This window comes from Lampetra fluviatilis, chromosome 3 (assembly GCF_964198595.1).
Source record: "Lampetra fluviatilis chromosome 3, kcLamFluv1.1, whole genome shotgun sequence".
NCBI lineage: Eukaryota > Metazoa > Chordata > Hyperoartia > Petromyzontiformes > Petromyzontidae > Lampetra > Lampetra fluviatilis.
In genome coordinates, this window is record NC_136277.1 from 12266559 (window position 1) to 12287213 (window position 20655).

General features: G+C 48.7%; 1 protein-coding gene across 5 annotated transcripts in view; it reads right to left on the reverse strand.

The window, feature by feature from the left end:
- The window catches only part of LOC144952367 (uncharacterized), a 158069-nt gene that overhangs the window by 29896 nt on the left and 107518 nt on the right, over nucleotides 1-20655 (reverse strand). For 2 of the 5 annotated variants that reach the window (XM_078882767.1, XM_078882760.1), the window contains exons 23-25: nucleotides 19334-19426; nucleotides 18261-18335; nucleotides 15871-15974 (exon numbers count right to left, since the gene is read on the reverse strand). In XM_078882767.1, coding sequence (XP_078738893.1) covers nucleotides 15871-15974; nucleotides 18261-18335; nucleotides 19334-19426 — 272 coding nt within the window. Of the gene's footprint in view, nucleotides 1-15763; nucleotides 15989-18260; nucleotides 18336-19333; nucleotides 19427-20655 lie in introns of those variants that run through there. The other 3 variants (XM_078882790.1, XM_078882783.1, XM_078882775.1) reach the window with 2 other exon arrangements.

Here is a 20655-nt window from a genome sequence, read left to right on the forward strand (position 1 = left end):
ACATTATCAGTGGCGTAGTAACTACATTATAAGTGGTGTAGTAACTACATTATCAGTGGCATAGTAAATACGTTATCAGTGGCGTAGTAACTACATTATAAGTGGCTTAGTAACTACATTATCAGTGGTGTAGTAACTACATTATCAGTGGTGTAGTAACTACATTATCAGTGGCGTAGTAACTACATTATAAGTGGCGTAGTAACTACATTATAAGTGACGTAGTAACTACATTATAAGTGGTGTAGTAAATACATTATCAGTGGCGTAGTGACTACATTATCAATGGTGTAGTAACTACATTATCAGTGGTGTAGTAACTACATTATCAGTGGCGTAGTAACTACATTATAAGTGGCGTAGTAACTACATTATAAGTGACGTAGTAACTACATTATAAGTGGTGTAGTAAATACATTATCAGTGGCGTAGTGACTATATTATCAGTGGTGTAGTAACTACATTATCAGTGGCGTAGTGACTACATTATAAGTGGCGTAGTAACTACATTATCAGTGGCGTAGTAACTACATTATAAGTGGCGTAGTAACTACATTATCAGTGGCGTAGTGACTACATTATCAGTGGCGTAGTAACTACATTATCAGTGGCGTAGTAACTTCATTATCAGTGGTGTAGTAACTACATTATCAGTGGCGTAGTAACTACATTTTCAGTGGCGTAGTGACTACATTATCAGCGGCGTAGTGACTACATTATCAGTGGCGTAGTGAATATATTATCAGTGGCGTAGTGACTACATTATCAGTGGCGTAGTAACTACATTATCAGTGGCGTAGTAACTACATTATCAGTGGTGTAGTAACTACATTATCAGTGGCGTAGTAACTACATTATCAGTGGTGTAGTAACTACATTATCACTGGCGTAGTAACTACATTATCAGTGGTGTAATAACTACATTATCAGTGGCGTAGTAACTACATTATCAGTGGCGTAGTAACTACATTATCAGTGGTGTAGTAACTACATTATCAGTGGCGTAGTAACTACATTATCAGTGGTGTAGTAACTATATTATCAGTGGTGTAGTAACTACATTATCAGTGGTGTAGTAACTACATTATAAGTGGTGTAGTAACTACATTATCAGTGGTGTAGTGACTACATTATAAGTGGTGTAGTAACTACATTATCAGTGGTGTAGTAACTACATTATAAGTGGCATAGTAACTACATTATCAGTGGTGTAGTAACTACATTATAAGTGGTGTAGTGACTACATTATCAGTGGCGTAGTAACTACATTATAAGTGGTGTAGTGACTACATTATCAGTGGTGTAGTGACTACATTATCAGTGGTGTAGTAACTACATTATAAGTGGTGTAGTGACTACATTATCAGTGGTGTAGTGACTACATTATCAGTGGTGTAGTAACTACATTATAAGTGGTGTAGTGACTACATTATCAGTGGCGTAGTAACTACATTATCAGTTGCGTAGTAACTACATTATCAGTGGCGTAGTAACTACATTATAAGTGGCGTAGTAATTACATTATCAGTGGCGTAGTAACTACATTATAAGTGGCGTAGTAACTACATTATCAGTGGCGTAGTAATCTACAATATCAGTGGTGCAGTAATCTACATTATCAGTGGCGTAGTAACTACATTATCAGTGGCGTAGTAACTACATTATCAGTGGCGTAGTGACTACATTATCAGTGACGTAGTAACTACATTATCATCATCAGTGGGTGTGCGGCAATCGGTGGCCCCAATATTTGTATTTGTCTCGCCCGATCACACCGAGAGGCTGTTTTTATATCGCATCCCCTCTGGCCCTGACAAATCACCATCGCCGTCACGCTCACGGTCTTGAACGTTTAACGCTGTTAGGGGGCAGCCGCTGAAGTATTGCTCCCTTCGCAACGTTCCGCCGCTTGTCTCGGATTAAATTTGAAATGAAACGACGTGGAACGTAAAAGATGAAAGCGTTTCTCGCGAGTTACATTTTTATTTATCGTACACCGCATTTGCGAACAAGTTGTTCGCCGTTCTTTTACGCTGTTGCTGTAAACCACTCTCGTCGTGGTTGTCAATGGGGGGCAGTGGGCCAAGATACCCTCTGCCCCCTCCCAGCCCCCCCCCCCCCCCCACGATATAAAGATCTCTATAGCTCATCGGATTCCTCCAGTTATAAATAAATATTCTGATTCTGATAGTTACGCTACTGGTACACGGCGGTCGTGCAACGCTAGTTAACCCTCCATTCATTCTCACCCCCCTCCGTCCTCACCCCCCCCCGGCCCCCAGATTCAACAGCGCATGCGGCGAGAAAGAGGAAAATATAGATATAAGATATCTAAAAACCAAATATATATTGACGCGCGAGCGAGCAACCGATTTGGTGCGTCGTTAGCCGCCCCTCGATCGCGTCGAGGTGGTGGGTGGGGGGGGAGTCAACGACACAGAAACCCCGGCACGTGCACAAAAACCCCGTGGGACAAGCAAACCGATCGCACAGACGGCTCTCGGTTATCCGCGCTCATGACGGAGAGGGGAGAGCGGAGGAATGCCTGCGGATAATTTAAAAGTCGCGGACGATCCAAAATAAAATCTCCCCGTGCCCAAAATCCACTAACGTAGGTGTAAATTTACGTTTAGGTTAAGAAGATTGAGAACGGATACTGACGGTCGACCGACCGATCGATGCGCACGCTCGCCACGAGCGCTGTGAGCGGTGAATACGGTGAACTTGATTCCTTGCGAAAGGTAATCATCTATTTGGTGTTTGAACATCTTCACACCTCCTGGTTTATTGCCAGCAAAGGGTAAAACACAATCTTATTTACATCATTAGACCTCCTTTGCCAGTACCAAAATATAATAACAGTTTTTTCCCCATTTTTCTGGCAACAAAACTGAAACCTTTTTCGAAGGATTCGTGTCACTGCATTAACCACAATACTTGCGGTTAAAATGCAATCAAAAACGCACTCTGATAATATATGCATTGTCCTTGAAACTGATTTGTTTGCATTTTGACTGCAAGTATTGTGGTTAATGCAGACACGAATCCTTGTAAAAAGGTTTCAGTTTTGTTGCCAGAAAAAATGGAAAAAACCCTATTATCATAATCTTATTTTTTCGCACTTTCCTGCTCCCGCTCAGCAGGAGACTCGGCCCCCCCCATCGGTCAAACTCTGCCCCACCGTTGTAAAGATATTGCAACTCCTGTACTGTAGAGGGCGATCAAGTGGATTTCGGATGAACCGGAGCGCAATTATTTGTTTGGTTTAAGCACCGCGTGACTTGCAATAATCATTTCCAAGAAAAGCAATGTTGCGTCACTGTTTTCAGATCATTAAGCTGGGGCTCAAGGGAAAACCCACGGGTTTGTTAATTTACGTCAAAATCTCGGATAAATCGCACGCGGATAATCGAGAATCTCCCGCACTCGTAAGGAGCGGTACGGACAGACGGCAACGCATTCTGCGTACTCGTTGGCATCCCACGTAGGTCACCATGAATTCCAACAAGCTCCTCAAGATCTTTTGACCTGCGACTGCTCAGCACTCCCAGGCGCAGGTCTCCATGCTTGTGGCTCGCGTGGCTTCAAAACAACACGCCAGATCTGTTCAGCACGTAGTGGGATTTCACGACCGATCCATTAGCAGAGATTGATTAAAATGTCCACGCAATCTGACCCGAACGCACAAACAGACAAAAAAAGAACCCTCCATTATGGAAGCCAATATCTGACGGAATCGCCGGTTGTTATAATTGTCATCGCGCGCCCGCCTCTCTCCGATTATTGCAACTTTTTTTTAACAATGTAACCCACCACCCTTTGAGCACAGATGCAACTCGTGACGCCAAATAAATCGTCACGCTAACAAATGGAGCGGCGAGCGATGACGACGACGACCATAATAACATTGTGAGTAGAATACAAATCCAGATTCAAACACGGCCGCTGAACACACACACCCACCAGCCAGCCAGCCCGCCCGCCCGCCAGCCAGCCCGCCCACCAGCCCGCCCGCCCGCCCGCCCGGCCCCAACAAAAAAAGTGAACGAAAGTTTCGAAGGCCATCGACGGACGCACGGTGGAAGAAACGTTTCGGGTGAAAATCAATCGACGGGGTCCGTCGAGAAGTTGCCATCGGCAGCGGCGGCGGCGACCTCTGCGATTACATCTCGTACCCTCCAAATGAACGGGCGGCGACAAAAGCGTGAATTGGCGACTCGCCGTTCAAGGAGTTACGTCAAGACTCCTTGCATCTTTCGGTAAAGTGACGTGGGTGAAAATAAAAATAAAATAAAATAAAAAAGTGGAAACAACTAAATTCAATCACGACCTTCTTGGTTCTTTCGGTAAAGTCACGTAGAAGGGAAATAATAAAATAATACAAATACAACATAATAAAATACAATGTTCAATTTTTTTATTTTATTATTTCCCTTCTACGTGACTTTACCGAAAGAACCAAGAAGATGAATCCCTGCAGTCACGAAACCTTAACATCGAAATTCAATCACGACGTTTCGGGCGGCAATACAAGCGCCCGTCATCAGGTGAGGACAACCACAGCGAAAACAGTTGCTGAGGTATGCCAAAGAGATGGCTTTGACAAGGGTTTATATAGCTGAGGAGGGTGGGTGGGTGGGTGGGGGGGAAGGGAACGAGAGCAGGGTGAGTGACTTTACCGAAAGAACCAAAGAGTATGGATCCATGCAGTCACGAAAACTTCAAATATAGAGAAGTTATGTCAAGACGTCTGCAGGCGAAACCACCACTGGGTCTGCAGGCTTCACACAAAGTCCGTACGTCCCAGGTGCCTGTCGTACACGCACACTCATCACACGCGCATGTACACTGCCGGTATAGCTGCATTGACGCACGCATACAGACCCCGCTCGCTCGCTCGCTCACTTTCATAGAGACGCGCAAAAAAGAGAAATCTCAACGCGCGCTCTCGCTTACGCGCGCACGAAGCCACGCACGCGCGCACCAAGGGTGGCACAGTCGGGTTTTTTTTAACAATCGGGTTGAATTGTCTTTTTATATTGAACCCGATCATCTTGAGATTGGGAGGAATCCGGTTTAATTGGTTCTAATCGCAGAACCGCACTTCGCCAACTTCTCAACGATGGGCTTCGTCCGTTCCAAGCGAAGGAACTCACTGGCGGTGCCCACGATTGTGGAGGAGAAGCTCCTCGTGTTCATCACGACCAATCTGCCCGCCGCATTCTACGACTACCCCGTACCCGACGGCCCCCCCGAGTACGATGATAGCAGCACCGACGAGGAAAGCAGCCTAAGCCTCGGATCAGAGTTTCGTATTCATCAAACCACGTTTTAATTCCCCGAAATGGGGTTTAATTTTATTAGAGAAAAAACCCGATGCCTGCCACTGGAAAAATCGGGTGTTTTTTCCACCCGTGACGCAAACTGCACACTCGCATATGCACAAAGTCACCCAACTCTCATACGCGCACTCACGCGCGAAATCACACACGTAGATGCACACACACCGCCCCACGCACTCTCATACGCGCACATGCGTATACAAAAAAAAACAAAGATCCCCCGTATAGCCTTAACATACTGTAGGAGCAAGTGCTGTTAGCGAGCACCTATGAAGGCGGAAGCGGTACACGAGGGGGTGGGTGGCCAGCACCTTTGTCTCCCCAGTGACGATGTTTACACACCGCACCAGGTACTCATTTGAGGCTGAGTCGACCTAGGGGAGGCCCAGGACCGGTTCAGAACATCATCACTGGTGTTGGCCGTGAGCGGGAATCGAACCCGGGTCGCCGGGTTCATAGCGCAGCGTGCTAACCGCTACACCACCGCTCCCCACGCACACACACACACACACGTGCAATTCTCTCGTACGCGCACATGCACGCGCAAATAAATCACGCGTACACACGCATCCACATACGAACATATACGCGCCAATACACGCTCACATACGCGCGTACAAGATCACGCGCAAGCTCGTATGTGCACACGCACGCGTGCCTTCGTGAACTATTACAGTGACACGCAAAATCGCACACATGCACAACTATAAATAAATCCCCAGTTTCGCTCAAATACACACGCACACTCTCATAGAATGTAACCCGCACACGATACGCACGTCCACAGACGTAAATTCGCAATAGACATGCACGCGGGAATACACACACACATGAAATATGCAACACATACGACGTACATACAAAAATAACAAAGACAAAGATCCCCCTTCTAGTCTCAACGGACTGTTGGGGCAAGTGCTGCGAGCGAGCGCCTGTGTGGCACACGAGGGGGATGGGTGGCCAGCACCACGCCCGGCCGCCTTTGTCTCCCCCAGTGGCGATATTAGCACACCGCACTAGGTACTCATTTGAGGCCGAGTCGACCTAGGGGAGGCCCCATAACTGGTTCAGATCATTATCGTCATCGGAACGGAATAGTTCCGATGACATCCTGCAATTTTTCGATTTAAAGCTTTCGTGACTGCAGGGATTCATCTTGTTGGTTCTTTCGGTAAAGTCACGTATTTTATTATTTCCATTCTACGTGACTTTACCGAAAGAACCAACAAGACATCCTGCAAGTCGCAGCCGGGGCCGGTGGGTTCCCCCCCCCCCCCCCCGAAAGAACCAAAGAATATGAATTCCTGCAATCACGAAAGTTTTAAGTCAAAATCTTACATTTGGTGTTGTCGGCAATTTTTAAGTTGTGGCTTTGCACTCCAACACACAACCGGTGTGTTGCTGTGCTAGTAGCGAATTGGCCACGTTCTGTTTACGTGACAAAACCTCTTACTAATTGGCTGTGTCGGGTGGTGGAGGGTTTAACGACACATTCACATATTTACGCGATCTAACCCCCCCCACCCCCAAAAAAACCCGTGTTATGAATGTGTACTTATTTATATTTAAATTTTTTTGACGAGGGGTGGACGGTTGCGTTCTTGGAAAGTGCGGCGAAAACCAAAACCGCCGATGTTCGGTACTCAACTCTGACCCAAATAATACGGTGAGGTCGTAGACGTCCAAGCAAAACGCAGACGCAACGTTGCAATTGAAATAAGCACCATGGTGTATGGCAAAATAGACGAAAAACTACATTTCTGAAATAAACATGAAAAGAAGCCCCGATACAAAAAAAAACACATTCCTAGACAATAAATAGTCATCTTCTTGGTTCTTTCGGTAAAGTCACGTAGAAGGGAAATAATAAAATAATAAAAATAAAAGATAATTAAATAATTCTCACGACGTTTCGGCCACAACGCAAGCAACCGTCCTCAGACGAAGAACAGGTCTGTCGGAAAGACAGCGTGTGAAACACTGTCTTTCCGTGACTTTACCGAAAGAACCAAGAATATGAATCCCTGCAGTCACGAAAGCTTTAAATGGAAATAAAAAGTCGTTTAAATACTGAATAAATACCGAAACTCCCCGATGACCCAGAGTGACCCATAGACTACTCACACAGAGACCCATAGACTCACACAGAGACCCATAGACTCACACAGAGACCCATAGACTCACACAGAGACCCATAGACTCACACAAAGACCCATAGACTCACACAGAGACCCATAGACTCAAACAAAGACCCATAGACTCACACAGATACCCATAGACTCACACAAAGACCCACAGACTCACACAAAGACCCATAGACTCACACAGAGACCCATAGACTCACACAAAGACCCATAGACTCACACAGAGACCCATTGACTCACACAGAGACCCATAGACTCACACAAAGACCCATAGACTCACACAGAGACCCATTGACTCACACAGAGACCCATAGACTCACACAGAGACTCGCAATTTCTTGTCCTTCCCCCACACCTCCGATTAACGCGGTTGGCTACGTATGGTGCGAAAGAAGTTCAACGCACATCCATAGATACCCGCATGGGGCCAAAACCAAGGCCGTTACTATAATATATATTAGGGGGGGACAGATCCCCCCCCCCCCCCCAATATTCAAATATGCTCAAAATTTCCCCCCCCCCAATATATTGCTATAAAATAGATTTTTGTTTATATGATTGTGGTTATGGTTGTACTATATTAATCCCTAATCTCTGCCATTACATACAATGAAACAAGAAAAGGTAAAAAAACAACTACAAAACAGAGCAATGTAATGCGATACACTATTAAATATTATTGTAAAAAATAAATTAAAAGTCCATCCTATGCGTTAGTGAATTTTTTTAAATATTTTAGGCAGGAAATTAATTTTCAAATTAGATTTTTTCTGGGGGTGCCCAGACCCCCTGGGAGATTTGGTCCCCCCCAATGTTGACTCCGTGGCTACAGCCTGAGCCAAAACGAACCGCCCGCGACAGGTCGGAACCATACAAGGATCTCCCGTACTTTACAGACGTTATAATGCTATACTTCATATATACTATACTAGCTGTACTACCCCGGCTTCGCCCGGGACTTGGATTAACCACACCCGGCCGCCTTTGTCTCCCCAGTGGCGATGTTCACACACCACAGCAGTTACTCGTTTTGAGGCTGAGTCGACCTAGGGGAGGGCCTAGGACCGGTTCAAATAATCGTCACCGGTGGTGGCCGTGAGCGGGAATCGAACTCGGGTCGCCGGGTTCGTAGTGCGGCGTAGCGCTACCCGCTACACTACAATGCGCTACGCTTCCACGTGCGCGGGTCACGTGACAGATGTTAGTCACTGCTCACTTGCCGTGCAAAAAATCTCTGCATTATTGAGTTCCCCCCCCAAAAAGTGTATTTTTATAATGTTTGCATGGTGTAAAGTTTGGAAAGTACCCACATGGCAAATTTCAAGTTTGTTGCATGTCGGGAAGTGCGCTAAACATTTTGAACAGACACACATTCACAACTTTGCCTTATATATATGGAGATATATACACACACATACTGCAGCGTTAAATGGCACGTCATTTTACGTACACGTAATAATAAATAAACAACACCAGATGTATATCTGAACAGACACAGCATACATATAACAAGATGAAATATTTAGACCGTAATTCAAATCGTATTCTGTCAATCGTACAGAATACAGAAAAGCTGTCCGCAGAGGGTTGTTTTGGGTTAAGATCGCCTAAATATAGCGAGCGTCCTCCCTATTCATGTATCGTCACACGTTTAAGCTTTTTGATTTAAAGCTTTCGTGACTGCAGGGATTCATATTCTTTGTTCTTTCGGTAAAGTCACGTAGAAGGGAAATAATAAAAATATAAAACAATAAACATTCTCAGGACGTTTCGACTGCAACACAAGCAATCATCATCAGGTGTGAAATCCACAGCAATACATTTTTTTTATTGTTTTATATTTTTCAGATTTTATTATTTCCCTTCTACGTGACTTTACCGAAAGAACCAAGAATACGTTCAAGTTTGTTCGATGCCATCTTGTCGGGTACATCTTGTTACTTTTTATTTTTATTTTGGGCTACCTATTCAATATCTTTACACCAAAATTGTGACCCAATTAAAAAAACACATCCTAAATGTATGTATGTTTACAAATATGCACTCCATAATAGTCCCATAATCGAGGTTTTTGGGGTTAGATCGCGTAAATGTATGAACGCGTCGTTGAAACCCGCCACCACCCGACACAGCCAACTAGTAAGGGGTTTGTCACGTGAACAGAAAGGGGCCAATTCGTTACGAGTACAGCAACACCAGTGTAGTGTATAGTGTAGTGTATAGTTGTGTAGTGTATAGTGTAGTGTGTAGTGTAGTGTATAGTTGTGTAGTTTATAGTGTAGTGTATAGTGTAATGTATAGTAGTAAAGTAGTGTAGTGTATAGTAGTGTAGTGTATAGTGTAGTGTATAGTAGTGTAGTGTGTAGTGTATAGTAGTGTAGTGTATAGTGTAGTGTATAGTAGTGTAGTGTATAGTGTAGTGTATAGTAGTGTAGTGTATAGTGTAGTGTGTAGTAGTGTAGTGTATTGTGTATAGTAGTGTAGTGTATAGTGTAGTGTATAGTAGTGTAGTGTGTAGTGTATAGTAGTGTAATGTGTAGTGTAGTGTATAGTAGTGTAGTGTATAGTGTAGTGTATAGTAGTGTAGTGTATAGTGTAGTGTATAGTGTAGTGTGTAGTAGTATAGTGTATTGTGTATCATAGTGTAGTGTATAGTGTAGTGTGTAGTAGTGTAGTGTATAGTGTAGTGTGTAGTAGTATAGTGTATTGCATATAGTAGTATAGTGTATAGTGTAGTGTGTAGTGTAGTGTATAGTGTAGTGTATTGTGTAGTGTATAGTAGTGTATAGTGTAGTGTGTAGTAGTGTAGTGTATTGTGTATAGTAGTGTAGTGTATAGTGTAGTGTATAGTGTAGTATACTAGTACAGCACACCGGTTGTGTGTTGGAGAGCAAAGCCACAACATTCACAATCTGAGTACGACGTTTCGCCAGTAATTACAACCAGCTTCATCAGGCGACAGCCAGATTTGTGGAGAAGTCCTCCTGATTCGTTCCTATGTACCGCGCACGCAAGCGGCGTAACGTTTCACGTCGGCTCAGTAACATCCACAAGAGCTGGCGTCTACCCCGCGACCTCTCCCGCCAGCGAGCCTCCCACACCTCACGTGACCTCAAAGTGCACCCAGCCTGGCACAAGCGGTAGAACGGCGTTTTCCAGGGACGCATCCCCAACGTGGCAGACGACTTGCTGTACGCACGCATTCACACAGCGCATGTCCCGTACGTGCTGCCTGTTAAACTTAAACTAGTTTTTTTATTTGATTTTACCAGGTGCAAGACCCATTGAGCTGCATGGCTCTTGAGTTCAGAACAGAGGTCGCAACCGGGTACCCGATACCCGTACCCTACCCGATACACGGCCGGGTACGGGTAGGGTACGTGTACGGCCGGGTACGGGTACCCGTTTGCGACCCTGGTGTGGCCAGGTACGGGTACGGGTAAGGAATCAAACCCCGTTTGCGACCTCTGGTTCAGAAGCGACCTGGGACATGACGAACGATCACGGCTCAACGAAAGTGGCTCCTCATCACGTGGACAATTTATAGCATCCAAATATTACCTAAACGCATAGAGATCCGCAAAGACCCATCGCCTATATTCAACTATTATTATCTTACCAGGTAAGGCCCACTGACCTGCGTAGATCTTGTTCAGAAATGACGTGGCCATCAACGAAGTGGCTTGTCGTCGTGTGGAAATATAAAGCAGCAGCCAAACACCCTGAGGGCATGTCCAGTCTAAATGTGGAGGCAAAAAACCGGAGGACCCGGAGAAAAATCCCCGCGACCACAGGCAGAGAGAGAGAGACACCGCAAACTCCAGCAGCAGGCATCGTCAGGGTCGGGATCGAACCCACGACCTCCTGTATACCAGGCGAGGTAGTCAACATCTCCTAGCCACCGTGGCGCCCACAGACGTCAACCCAACATTTGACACACATTCACACACACACACAGACACAGACAAAGATTCCCTGTATAGCCTTAACAGACCGTCGGGGCAAGTGTTGTTAGCGACTAACACCTACGGCACACGAGGGGGTGGGTGGCCAACACCACGCCTGGCCGCCTTTCTCTCCCCAGTGGTGACGTTCGTACACCGCGCCAGGTACTCATTTGAGGCTGAGGCGACCTAAGGGAGGCCCAGGATGGGTTCAGATAATCGGCACTGGTGTTGGCTGCGAGCGGGAATCGAACCCGGGTGGCTGGGTTGGTAGCGCGGCGTGCTAACCGCGACACACACTCGCTCACTCACACACACTGACACACACACGCGCACGGCTGGGTAATCACAGTCCACAGGGCTGGTGCCATAGTATGTACGTTGAACTTCTTTCACACCGTACGTGTCCAACTGCGCTAATCGGAGGTGCTGGGGAAGGACAACAAACTAAACAAGAAACTAAACAACTCGACTTTTTTGTTTGTCCCCAACGGCCGTATTCATGGCGACTAACATTTCCTTACGCAAGGGTAAACGACATCATCTTTTTTTTACAGGATAAATAACCCAATAATGATCAATAATATTTATATCTTAACACATCGATAACCTCGGCTTACTTTTCACACCAGATTGTTGCACGGTAAAAGGTGCGCAATGGGTTACTGAGCGTCCTCTGTTTAGGTACCGTACCACGTTACAATCCACCATCCCATCTCTTAGTACTACTATACCACGTTACAATCCACCATCCCATCTCTTAGTACTACTATACCACGTTACAATCCACCATCCCATCTCTTAGTACTACTATACCACGTTACAATCCACCATCCCATCTCTTAGTACTACTATACCACGTTACAATCCACCATCCCATCTCTTAGTACTACTATACCACGTTACAATCCACCATCCCATTTCTCTTAGTACTACTAGTAGATACTATACCACGTTACAATCCACCATCCCATTTCTTTTAGTACTACTACTAGATACTATACCACGTTACGATCCACTTCCCCACACACACACGCGCGCGCGGCTAAATCTAACGCTACGCGCCTAGGAGCTGTTCACGTTGTGCTCTAACGTGAGAGTGGAATCGTCAAGAGACTAAAACGTTGGGCAGCAGTCGTATACGCCGGTGGCGGAAATTCCACATTTCTATGGCAAGAGAAGAGTAGGCACAATGCGAAAGCCACTCGCCCTGTAAGCAAGCCTCGATGTTTGAAACGACCTGGGAAAAAATGATGACGACGAAGATGGTGATGATGGAATTGATAATGGTCATTATGATTACTGGTGATGGCGATGACGATGATGACAATGAAGTTGATGGTGGTGGTGGTGGTTGGGGAGGTGGTGATGATGATGATGGAACCCCATGACATGGTGACCTCGTGACTGCAGATCACACACACCACGTGCGCGTACACTTGAACAACGTACTCTTTGGTTCTTTCGGTAAAGTCACGTGGGTAGAAAAATAAAATTTAACAGAAAAGTAAGAAATCACGACGTTTCGATCGCCACACAAGCGGTCGAAACGTCGTGATAGATTATTTAATTTTTTTTATTTCATTTAATTTTTCCTACCCACGTGACTTTACCGAAAGAACCACAGAGTATGGATTCCTCCAAGTCACGCAAGAGTCAAATCACTTTTACAACACTCGTCCATGTACAAAGTAAAGACAAAGATTCCCCGCCCCCCCTGTATAGCCTTAACACACCGTTGGGGCAAGTGCTGTCAGCGAGCACCACCTATGAAGGCCGGTACGGCACACGAAGTGGTGTGGAATGCCAGTACCACCCCCCCCCCCAGACCGCCTTTGTCTGCCCAGTGGCGATGGTTAACACAATCGCACCAGGTACTCATCTAAGGCTGAGTTGATCTAGGAGAGGCCCAGAACCGTTTCAAATGAATCGTCACTGGCGTTGATGGCCGTGAGCGGGAATCGAACTCGGGTCGCCGGCTTCATGGCAGAGTGCGCTAACCGCTCCACCACCACTCCTCGCATACATACGCAGGCAAATGCATGCGGATGAACTAAAACGAAGACACAGCACACGCCTACACACACACACTCACATATATAAGGAAGACCAAACACATATGCACGCACACAAACACAGTACACGTGTAGCCATTCATGCGCACACACAAATACCCACACACAGGGACACCCACACAGATATCCACACAGATATCCACACCTCCACACACACACAAACAAAGATCCCCCGTATAATCTCAACAAACTGTTGGGGCAAGTGCTGTTAGCGAGCAGAACCTATGAAGGCCGGCACGGCTCACGAGGGGGGGATGGGGTGGCCAGCACCACGCCCGGCCGCCTTTGTCTCCCCAAGTGGCGATGTTTTTTTTACACACTGCACTGGGGACTCGTTTGAGGCTGAGTTGACCTCGGGGAGGCCCACGACCGGTTGAGATAATCGTCACCAGTGTTGGCCGTGAGCGGGAATCGAACTCGGGTCGCCGGGTTCGTAGCGCAGCGCGTTAACCGCTAGACCACCGCTCCCCACGCAGATACAGACAACCGCCCACACACAGACAGACACACACACACAGACATACAAAAAGCATCCACTGCCAATACGACATCACCATTCACCACTAGGTAATGGTGATGTCACCACGGCACCTGTGCCAGGCCACGTGCACTTTGAGACTGCCACGTGAAGTGTCGAAGACCTCGCTGCTCACAGCAGGAGGTCACGGGACAGACCCAGCAGGTGCCATGGGTTGACTGCTGTGCCAGGCTAGGTGCAGGAGGAGGTCACGGGACAGACCCAGCAGGTGCCATGGGTTGACTGCTGTGCCAGGCTAGGTGCATGAGGAGGTCACGGGACAGACCCAGCAGGTGCCATGGGTTGACTGCTGTGCCAGGCTAGGTGCAGGAGGAGGTCACGGGACAGACCCAGCAGGTGCCATGGGTTGACTGCTGTGCCAGGCTAGGTGCAAGAGGAGGTCACGGGACAGACCCAGCAGGTGCCATGGGTTGACTGCTGTGCCAGGCTAGGTGCAGGATGAGGTCACGGGACAGACCCAGCATGTGCCATGGGTTGACTGCTGTGCCAGGCTAGGTACAAGAGGAGGTCACGGGACAGACCCAGCAGGTGCCATGGGTTGACTGCTGTGCCAGGCTAGGTGCAGGAGGAGGTCACGGGACAGACCCAGCAGGTGCTATGGGTTGACTGCTGTGCCAGGCTAGGTGCAGGAGGAGGTCACGGGACAGACCCAGCATGTGCCATGGGTTGACTGCTGTGTCAGGCTAGGTGCAGGAGGAGGTCACGGGACAGACCCAGGTGGTGCCATGGGTTGACTGACCGAGATGACTGGCAGACGCGCACCAGCTGAGCCCCCTACTGTGCCAACAAAGACAAAGATACCCCGTATAGCCTTTAACACGCACAATATCAACACACACACACACACAGAATATCGACACACACGGCAAATCAAATGTCAAATAGCTCCCGTATAGGCTTCACCTTTGCCCATCTCACTCTCTTACTTTCTCAATAACCTCCCCACTCTGCACCCGCACCCCCCGCCACGTGGCGGCGACGAAAAGCCACTTGGTGGCTTCTGAAGAAGAGCTCAGTGAGTTAATCGTCTTGTTTGTGGGTCTCTGTGTGTCTCCGTGGGTCTCTATGTATCTTTAAGGGTCTCTATGCATCTCAAGAGTATGTTTTCCTGCTGCTATAGATGTCCCACCGTGGCGATGATCGATTTTGTCGAGCGGTGTGATTTCTGGCCAGGTCGCTCCCGACGAAGAGATATACAGCATCAGCGGGAAGTTAGCTGGTAAAATAAAAACCTGTTCATAGTTGAGTTTTTCTCAGCACCCCTCACAGAGCTCGGCACCCATCCCTACCCTCTAACACCCACACACCAACACACACACACCCCAACACACACACGCCCACGTACACACACCCACCCACACACAAACCCGACACACACACACACGCATCCACACACCCACCCACACACAAACCCGACACGCACACACACACGCAACCACTCACGCACCCACCCACACACTCCTCCACTCACCCACACAACCACCTACCCACACGCCCACACACACACCTACACCCACCCACCCACCCACACACACCTACGACCACCCACCGACCTACCCACACACCCACCCACACACACCTACACAACCACCTACCCACACACCCACACACACACCTACACCCACCCACCCACCCACACCTACGACCACCCACCGACCTACCCACACACCCACCCACACACACCCATACCCACCCACCCACGCACCCACCCACACACCCATACACACCCACCGGCTCGGGTCAGACGCAATTAAACAAGCAAGGTGGTGTGAGGACATTTAGGTCGCGACCTCCCGTTCAGGAGGTGACCCCCGTTCAGTTCGCTACCTCTCCCCGTTCAGGTCGCGACCTCTCTCAGCACCACGAGGTCCACGGTGCTCTGGAAGCTCTTGAGCAGAGCGACTGCCTGGTCGTGATCCAGCTGATTGAAGCTGTAGCCGTTAGCCTGGGGGGGGGGAGGGGGGAGACGCGGGGGGGGGGGGGTATGGGGAGAGAGGGGATGGAGAGAGAGAGAGCGGAGAGATTTGAGGAGGGGAGAGAGGGAAGAGATGGCATGGAGGGGAGAGAGGGAATGGAGGGGAGAGATTGGGGATAGAGGGAAGAGATGGAATGGAGGGGAGAGAAGGAATAGGGGGAATTGAGGGTAGAGAGAGGAGGAGAGAGAGGGTAGAGAGAGAGGAGGGGAGAGAGAAGAGGGGAGAGACGGGAATGGAGGGGAGAAAGGAGAGGGGAGAGAAGGAATAGGGGGAATTGAGGGTAGAGAGAGGAGAGGAGAGAGGGAAGAGATGGAATGGAGGGGAGAGAGAGGATGGGAGAGACGGGAATGGAGGGGAGAGATTGGGGATAGAGGGAAGAGATGGAATGGAGGGGAGAGAAGGAATAGGGGGAATTGAGGGTAGAGAGAGGAGAGGAGAGAGGGAAGAGATGGAATGGAGGGGAGAGAGAGGATGGGAGAGACGGGAATGGAGGGGAGAGAGGAGAAGGGAGAGAAGGAATAGGGGGAATTGAGGGGAGAGAGAGGAAGAGGGGAGAGGGTAGAGAGAGGGGAGAATGGAGACAAGGTGGTGGTGGAGGAGGTTGAGGAGGAGGAAGCAAGAGAGGGAGACACGGGGACGGGGGTTCAGGGGCCACAGACGCAACGGCCGTGTTAAAGGAACAACGCGGACGTCCGGAATACTAAACGCCTCCTCATTGGAGACGTAAACATCATCGCACCACCTCCTGGCCTTTGATGTCCCTCCTCCTCCTCCTCCTCCTCGAAGACGACGGTGGTGGTGGGACCACCACCATCGGCCGGCGTCAGGACATCTCCGGCGGCAGGCCGATGCACGGAGCTCCGTCACGGGTGTAACAGCGGTGCGATTGTGGCCGTGGACAAGCCAAAACTAAGGACCGTGTAGTAGATACATAGAGATACAGTGAGACCCATAAAGATACACAGAGACCCATAGAGATACATAGAGATACATAGAGACCCATAGAGACCCATAGAGACTCATAGAGACTCATAGAGATACATAGAGACCCATAGAGATACATAGAGATACATAGAGATACAGTGAGACCCATAGAGACCCATAGAGACTCATAGAGACTCATAGAGATACATAGAGACTCATAGAGATGCATAGAGACTCATAGAGATACATAGAGACTCATAGATATACACAGAGACACATCGAGACTCATAGAGATACATAGAGACTCATAGAGATACATAGAGACTCATAGAGATACACAGAGACACATCGAGACTCATATAGACCCATAGATACTGATAGAGACTCATAGAGATACATAGAGACCCATAGAGATACATAGAGACTCATAGAGATACACAGAGACCCATAGAGATACATAGAGACTCATAGAGACTCATAGAGACTCATAGAGACTCATAGAGATACATAGAGACTCATAGAGATACACAGAGACTCATATAGATACACAGAGACTCATTGAGACTCATAGAGACACACACAGAAATACTTTAGAGACAAGTCACAGCCATGAGATTGTGGCCACCCAAACCTGTGGACCATGTAGTAAACCCACAGCGACACACACAGAGTAAACATCAACACGGGGGAGACAAAGGCGGCCGGGCGTGGCGTGGGCCACCCACCCCCATCGTGCCCCGTCCCACCCTTCACAGATGAACGCGTTCAAGCATTCATCTCAGCTGAGCGGGCTCGCAAGTCCCGCGGGACCTCTCACAACAAGGCCTGTCAGCAGAGGTCGCAAACGGGTTTTGATTCCTTACCCGTACCCGGCCGCACCAGGGTTGCAAACGGGTACCCGTACCCGTACCCGGCCGTACCCGTATCCTACCCGTACCCGGCCGGGTACGGGTAGGGTACGGGTATCGGGTACCTTATTGCGACCTCTGGGATGAAGCCACGTTGCAGGCGCGGGTGCGTTGATTCTAGGAACTTGAATTGTGAGAAGAGACAAGACGTTGGAAAATGAGTGACAAACGGTGACTCACCAGTGACTCACGGCCTACCCGTACCCGGCCGCACCAGGGTCGCAAACGGCTACCCGTACCCGGCCGGGTATCGGGTAGGGTACGGGTATCGGGTACCCGGTTGCGACCTCTGCCTGTCAGCGAGGACCACCCCCCCCCCCGCCCCGTGCACCCAGCCTGGCACGACGGGGGACGGCGGGGCGAGCCTTGGGCCGCCGCGTTTACACCCCGTCAGTCAGCCCGTCCTCACCTTCATGATCTTGTCTCCGGGCACCAGGAGGTTGCACGCCGGGCCGTTGGGTTGCACCCGCGTCACGAAGATCCCCTGCGAAGGGAGGGGAAACGAAAATAAATGATCGCAAGCGAACAGGTTGGTTGGTGGTAAAATAAGTCGATGGGTAATCTGCATCGTGGGACCTCCTTTGCCGGTACTAAAATATGAGAATGGGGTTTGCCCCTTTTTTTCTGGCGACAAGAAAAAGGGGAAAACCCCATTCTCATTTTTTGGTACCGGCAAAGGAGGTCCCATGATGTAGATGCTCTCCCCGAGCTCTCATTACTCTGATGGTGCTGTTGTCTTTTTGCTGTGTGCGCCTTTTGGTGTCCTCTGGTCTAACACCGTTTTGAGACAAGGCTCAAAAGAAAGCTGTCTCTGGTGTGGACCAATCAATTTCAAGGACAATGCATGTATTATCAGAGTATGTTTTTTGTTTGCAATCTGACCACAATTATTGTGGTTAATGCAGGCATGATTCCTTGTAAAAAGGTTTCAGTTTGGTGTTTTAACATCTTAACACCTAAATTTTGATTTAAAGCTTTCGTGACTGCAGGGATTCATATTCTTGGTTCTTTCGGTAAAGTCACGTAGAAGGGAAACAATAAAATAATAAAAATATAAAACAATAAAAATTCTCACGACGTTTCGACTGCAACACAAGCAATCATCGTCAGGTGTGAAATCCACAGCAAGAAAATTTGAAAAAAGTGGCGTTTTTCAGCACCACGGACAGCGATTTGGCCGTTGGCCAGATGGACGAGTCCATCTATGAGGACAGTGCACATTATCAGAGTTATGTTCTTTTGTTTGTATTATGACTGCAGGTATTGCGGTCTATGCAAACATGACTCCTTGTAAAAAGGTGTCAGTTTTGTTGCCAGATAGAAGGGTAAAGAACCAATTATCATATTTTTACTGGAAAATGAGGTTCCCATAGAGTCTATCTATGTTCGGAAAATATGAGGGGGGAGAGGAAGAGAATGGAATGCGGTCTGAAAGTCACCTGAAGCGTGAACACAAATCGCTGTTGTTGTTGTTGTACGTACCGTGTCTCCTGGCCGGAAGGGGTTTCCTTGGCCTTTGACGCCACCAGTGATGCTGAACCCCAGGCCGGAGTTTTTCACCAGACACACGCACACCTGCGAACAGGTAAAATAACGCTCACCCGCACGCCCACCCACTCGGTACAGGGACTCGCTCAGCCACCCGATTTAAAAATACGCCCAGTGGCTCACATCCAGTCACTCACTCAAAAACGTCCAGTCACTGACTCAGCCGCCCAGTCGCTCACTCACTCAGCCGCTCGTTCACTCACTCACTCACTCACCCTGACACCCGTTCACTCAGCCACCCACTGACTCACTTAGCCACTCGCTCATTGAGTTGCCCGTTCACTCACTCACTCACTCAGCCGCCCATTCACTCACTCACTCAGCCACCCGTTCACTCACTCACTCAGTCGCCTGTTAACTCACTCACTCACCCTGACACCCGTTCACTCACTCACTCAGCCACCCGCTAACTCACTCACTCACTCAGTCGCCTGTTAACTCACTCACTCACCCTGACACCCGTTCACTCACTCACTCAGCCACCCGCTAACTCACTCACTCACTCAGTCGCCTGTTAACTCACTCACTCACCCTGACACCCGTTAACTCACTCACTCAGCCACCTGTTAACTCACTCACTCACTCAGTCGCCTGTTAACTCACTCACTCAGCCACCCGTTAACTCACTCACTCAGTTGCCTGTTAACTCACTCACTCACTCACCCTGACACCCGTTCACTCTCTCACTCAGCCACCTGTTACTCACTCACTCAGTCGCCTGTTAACTCACTCACTCACTCAGTCGCCTGTTAACTCACTCACTCACCCTGACACCCGTTCACTCTCTCACTCAGCCACCCGTTAACTCACTCACTCAGCCACCCGTTAACTCACTCACTCGCCCTGACACCCGTTCACTCACTCACTCAGCCACCCGTTAACTCACTCACTCAGTCGCCTGTTAACTCACTTACTCACCCTGACACCCGTTCACTCACTCACTCACTGCCACAGCAGTGCTGTCGAGTCGAGTGCTGCTACCGCTGCTAACACCGGCTGCCCCCACCACTGCCACCACCACTACCGCCACCACTATCACCACCACTACTATCGCCACTGCCACCACCGCTACCGCTACCACTACCCCCACCACTACCATCGCCACTGCCACCACTGCTACCGCTACCACCGTCACTGCCACCACTGCCATCACTACTCCCACCACTATCACCACCGCTACCACCACTACCACCACCGCCACCACTGCCATGACTACTGCCACCACTACCACCACCGCCACCACTACTACCACCACT